The sequence below is a fragment of the Octopus bimaculoides genome, chromosome 8, assembly GCF_001194135.2.
Source record: "Octopus bimaculoides isolate UCB-OBI-ISO-001 chromosome 8, ASM119413v2, whole genome shotgun sequence".
Taxonomy (NCBI): Eukaryota; Metazoa; Mollusca; class Cephalopoda; order Octopoda; family Octopodidae; genus Octopus; species Octopus bimaculoides.
In genome coordinates this window covers 75,677,766-75,683,177 of record NC_068988.1, presented here as the reverse complement: position 1 = coordinate 75,683,177, position 5,412 = coordinate 75,677,766, and the positions used below count along the sequence as shown (strand labels likewise).

The following is a 5,412-nucleotide window of genomic DNA, read 5'->3' as shown; positions in this document are numbered from 1 at the left end:
TTCATCACAAATTGCCGTCCTAGCAGCTCCTGCGAAAAGGAATTACCTTGCTATGTATAATCAAGGCAGCGCAAAAAGTTGTTTTGCACAAGCATTTGTATAGCCAATTAGACGGATGAAATTTACGTACACTTAATAATGTTACACAAAACAGCCTTCAGACTTTCCCTATTAATTTCGTCTTTTGAATTATGAACATATTTACATCGTAAGGGTTTTTTCATTGTAAGGCTTTCTTTTTTAGTTGATTTTCACCTAGCAAGACTTATCGTAGATGGCGTAATAAGTCACACCCGGACAACGTCGGGTTATACTGCTAGTGTTCAATAGATTAGACTGTTGGAAAAGAAAAATTCCTAACATCAGGTTACAGCAAGTAACCTCAGATGCCAAGAACTCTCCTAAGTATCCTAACTGTCCCTATTAACACAGTTTTCTGGAATTGTACTAAACAGTGTTTTATGCCTATTTTCCACAATCCATCTGTTCAAATCTTTAGGGATAGTTCTTGATGCACTTATAACTACAGGGATACATTTTACCTGCACTTTCCATAGTCTCTATGTAAGTGGTTAGGTCTTGGTACTTTGCTATTTTCTCTGTACCTCTCATATTTTTCATCATTTAGGACTGTTATTATTATTTATGCACCCTTTTTAAAAGTCTAGCCAGGCCCATGGGCCCGGTTTCCCAGTTTCTATGGTGTATGTGTTCCCCTTTGCTGGACAGGATGCCAGTCCATCGCAGCGTTACTTAAGAAACATGAAGAAAGAGTGAGAGAAAGTTGGGGCGAAAGAGTACAATAGGGGTTGCCACCCCCTGCCGGAGCCTCGTGGAGCTTTAGGTGTTTTCGCTCAATAAACACACACCATGCCCGCTCTGGGAATTGAAACCGCAATCCTTCAACTGCGAGTCCGCTGCGCTAACCACTGGGCCATTGTGCCTCCACCATTTGGGACTGTAATGTCAATTCTATGGCACTTACTATTCTCCTTATCTACTGTTACTAAATCAGGCCTTCTAGCTTCTATTACTCTGTCCACCTGAATGTTAAAGTCCCACAACATCTCATATTTCTTACTTTCTAGTACTTTACTAGGCTCATGTTCATACTATTTTTCAGTATGGCCAAAATCCTAGCTTTCTGCATAACTTCCAGTGGATTACTCTCCCTAGGTTGTTATGTCTTTTCTTTTATCCTTTCTGTGCCAGCATGCTACATTCATTTACTATATGAGTACCACTTTCCTCCTTTGATTTGCATAATCTACAATGGGAGTCTACTTGATTTTTGTTTATCTTGGCTTTTGTCCAACTCGTCTTTAATGCTTGATCCTGTGCTTCTAACAAACTTTCTGTCTCCCTTTTTAGCCTTCCTTTCTGCAATCATAACCATGTCTCGTTACTATTTGCTGCAATTATCTTTGGGAATCTACCATGCAAAGCCTTCTCTTGCCAGTCAGATAACTTCTGTTTTTTTGTTTTTTTTTCTGATTTTTAACTTCATTTGGCTTTTTGTTTTCCCTATGTCTTGCTGTGACTCTAGCAGCTATTAATAAGCTTTCTTCACTATTACCTACATAAGAGTCTATATCTACTCTAGCTAACTCCACGCAGTCTTCTACTGATATTAACCCTCTTTCGCCTTCCTTTCTATGTAGCTATAATCTTGCTACCCCTGCCCTTGGGCAAAGTACTCCATTCATATTGAATTACTTCCTTGTTCTTATGTCTAGCTTTGCTAATTCAGATTTGGTCTAATCTACAAAAGCTGCTGAGTATCTAAGTAATGATACTGCCCAAGTATTTACAGCCATCACTAGATTCGGACCATTTAGCTTTGACTTCATTAGCTTCTTCACCCTTCTGATGTACTCCTCAATTTTTGTTTTCATTTCTCTAGTTAGTACTCTGTATTCTTATGCTCCTAAATGTATTCTAATGCTCCTAAATGCTTATAACTCTCCTCCTCCTCATCATCATCATTGCATAGTATTGATATAAAATACTGATTTTTTTAATTGTTTTTTTTTTCTTCTTGATATTAATTGCCAAGCCTTAATAAAAGGTCTTTTGACAGAAAATATATTTCTAAGGATATATACTGTTCAAAGGAGGGCTAAAGTTGACACACTAACATATCATTTTGATGTCCACCCATTCCTGATAGTATGATAGCTTTTGTGGATTGACTTTCATGCTCCAATAATAACTGGTATAATTTTCACTGCTCATGATCAGAGCTACTCATATTCTCAGCCACTAAGGGACATGCTCAAGGGCTTAAGGCCAAGCAAATTTGTGGTATTGAGCAGAATATTTGTTGCAGCCCATCTTTTGCACAAAGACAAAACATCTACATAACACTTCCAACCAGTTAAGATCAGAAGCCATGAGAGCTACTGCCTGGTACTGCATCAGGGCATTATTATTATTATTGTTATCCTCCTCTTCCTCCTCCTCCTCATCATCACCATTATTATTATTGTTATTATAGGAATATTCTGAAGAGAGTAACTCAGAACCTGATGTTGATCTTGAGAACCAGTATTATAATTCTAAAGCCTTAAAAGAAGATGATCCTCGAAAAGCTCTGGAGAATTTCCACATGGTAAGAGACTTTTTTTTTAGGCAGCCTTTCATATTTTTTCCCACACTTCAGTTACAATTTTGTGTTGAATTTGCTTTACACTTGAGAGACACACAGGCAAAGGTGAATTGAATATTTAAGGTGGTGCAAGAAAACTTAAAAATACTACCCATCTAACTTTATTTTATTGAAGTTTTATTACCTTCTGGTGTTAGCTTCACTGAGACCAAGTCTGTCAGTTGTTAGAGACATTATGATATGGTACAGTTTTGTAACCAGTGGAAATCCTTATTAATCTCTTATTCTTCTGCTGTACCTTGTCACATTTTTTCTCTCGTACATATTATCTTACCTTCTTTGACCTTTTTAATCTCTCTGTCTGATAGTGCTGGAACAACAATTCTTAATATATAATTCATGGTTATGTAGGGCAGGGTGAAGTAAAATAGTTAAGTAGGTGAATATATGAATTCATTGAAGCCAGGATTAACAGCTTACCACTTAGGTAAGTTAACAACCCTTCCGGGTTGTCAGCCTCTGTTGTAGTGTCTGACGAATATGTGGTGTTTCTACTGGAGAGGTTGGCTGTTAAAGCAACCTCACCCTGGTCAGTTTGAGGTCAATAAGGTATCAGTCCAGTAATGGCGTCAACTATTCTCGTCTCCCTGATTTTATGATCTTGACTAAGTGAGAAATTATGATTATTTTCCTTATTAAGGCAGTGAACTGGCAGAATTGCTTAAGCTTAGGCAAAAACGCTATGTGATATTTCTTCTGACTCTTTACATTCTGAATCCGAATCCTACCGTGGTCAACTTTACCTTTCATCCTTCCACAGTTGATAAAACAAAATTCCGGTCAGCTACTAACTTTGGTAGTACATATACTATAATTGGAACAACACAGAGAAGACAAGCATGGCTCCTGTGCAAAGATGACTCAAATTTGTGTAAAAAAAACAAAAAAAACAGGTGATGAGCTGGCAGAAACATTTGTGCATTGAACAAAATGCTAAGTTCCAAGTTCAAATTCCACTGAGGTTGATGTAATTGACTAGTCCCCGAAATTTCAGGCCTTATGCCTATAGTAGAAAGAATTATTTTTATTATTATTATAGACATCGCACAGTATACAATAACGTGAGGTTGTTGATTGAAGATATTATATCTATTGAGGGTTTGTACTGTTTGTCAATCACAAGGACCTCAGACAGATGGAACTACATGCATATTGTGTAAAGTACTAAGTATGCCAACTTTTGAAATACATTTAGATTGTAGGGTATTTCTAAGGTTTTCACATGTTTTTTCAGATTGGGTGGTATTGAACCCAATGCTCCAATGATAATAGGGACAATCTTTATGTTTGACTCTCATAGCTGCCACAGCTTAGTGATCCCAATTCTCAGGTTTCAATATTTATCAACAGTTTCTCTTTCTTTCATGATGATATGTTGATCTCCTGGCGCTGCTATGTTGATTATTTAGCACTCTTGTTTGTTCCTCCTAAAGGTTACTATATCCGGCCTTCTGTGTTCTAACACTTTGTCTGTCTGGAAATCAAAGTCCCAGAGGATTTTTGCTTTCCCCCTTTCCATTACCTTTTCCGGCGAATGTTGGTACCAAGCACCTGTAACCTCATATCCATATTTACAGCATAGTAGCCAGTGGAGGTTATGAGCTACTTTGTTGTGTCTATGCTTGTATTCTTTCTGTGCAAAACTTTCACAAGCACCAACAATGTGAGTCACACTTTCGACCCTCTTCTCACACATTCTGCATGTGTGGTATATATTCTTTTTCAATGCCTGGTCCTGGGCCACGAGGATTAGGCTTACAGTATTCTTTTTCAGGTCACCCTTCTGGAACCACCTCCATAATGCTCCCTGGTCTTTTAATTTGTTGGTTTCACGGTGGAACTGACCATATAATTCCATGTTAATTTTATGTAGGACTACAGAAAGTGGGATTAAGACTATAACAAATAGCAGAGGTGAATATGAGTCTCCTTGGAAGATAACTCTTTTGATTGTTACCTTGGTTAAGTGCTGGTTGTTACAGGAAAGATGTGTTTTCCAACTTGGCATGCTGTTCTTAATCAGTGCACACACGTTCTCAGCTATTCCACACATGTTGAGTGTTTCCAAAATTCATGAATGCAGCAACATGTTGTAAGCTTTTTTGAAGTTTATCCAGGCCATGCATAAGTATTTTTTGTACTGTTTACAGTTCTTTATTATAACCTTCTCTATCACAAAGTGGTCCTTGGTACCCTTGGATACTTTTCGGCATCCCTTTTGTTCTAGTGGCAGATTGTTTCCCACAAGCAATGTATATATTTTCTAACGATCCTGCCAGCTTGCCACCTTAATAATAATAATAATAATAACAATAATAATATAATAAATGTATTATTATTATTATTCACTACCGAGCGCAGCTCTGAGTGCCCTGGGTATGTGCTGTGGTTTGCTGTGATGATCTTATGGTTACTGTATTGAAAGTGTTTTGCGTAGGATGTGTGCAGTGCCCAGTAGTGCAATTTTCTGTATGTTATATATATTTGTAAGTCCTGGTGTTTTTATTATGTATTTGTCTGAATATTTTTTTATTATACCTAAGGCACCTACTATGATAGGAATTGTTTCTGTTTTTAGATTCCACATTTGAGTTACCTCTATTTCCAGGTCTTTGTATTTTGAAAGTTTTTCCATTTCTTTTAGGGAAACGTTGTCATCTGCTGGTATTGATACATCAGTTAGAAAGCATTTTTTTCCCTTCATGATCTTTGACAACTATATCTGGTCTATTGGCCTTAATTTT

At 37.3% G+C, this 5,412-nt stretch overlaps 1 protein-coding gene and 1 non-coding gene across 2 annotated transcripts in view; both read left to right on the top strand.

Annotated features, from left to right (window-relative positions):
* LOC106872704 (COP9 signalosome complex subunit 2) overlaps nt 1-5,412 on the top strand; it is a 79,980-nt gene that overhangs the window by 17,298 nt on the left and 57,270 nt on the right. Inside the window, exon 2 of the mRNA XM_052970193.1 lies at nt 2,498-2,611. Coding sequence (XP_052826153.1) covers nt 2,498-2,611 — 114 coding nt within the window. The remainder of the gene's footprint in view (nt 1-2,497; nt 2,612-5,412) is intronic.
* LOC128248630 (U6 spliceosomal RNA) lies at nt 3,453-3,559 on the top strand. Its single transcript, XR_008264807.1, has one exon. It is a non-coding gene; the product is annotated as a U6 spliceosomal RNA (small nuclear RNA).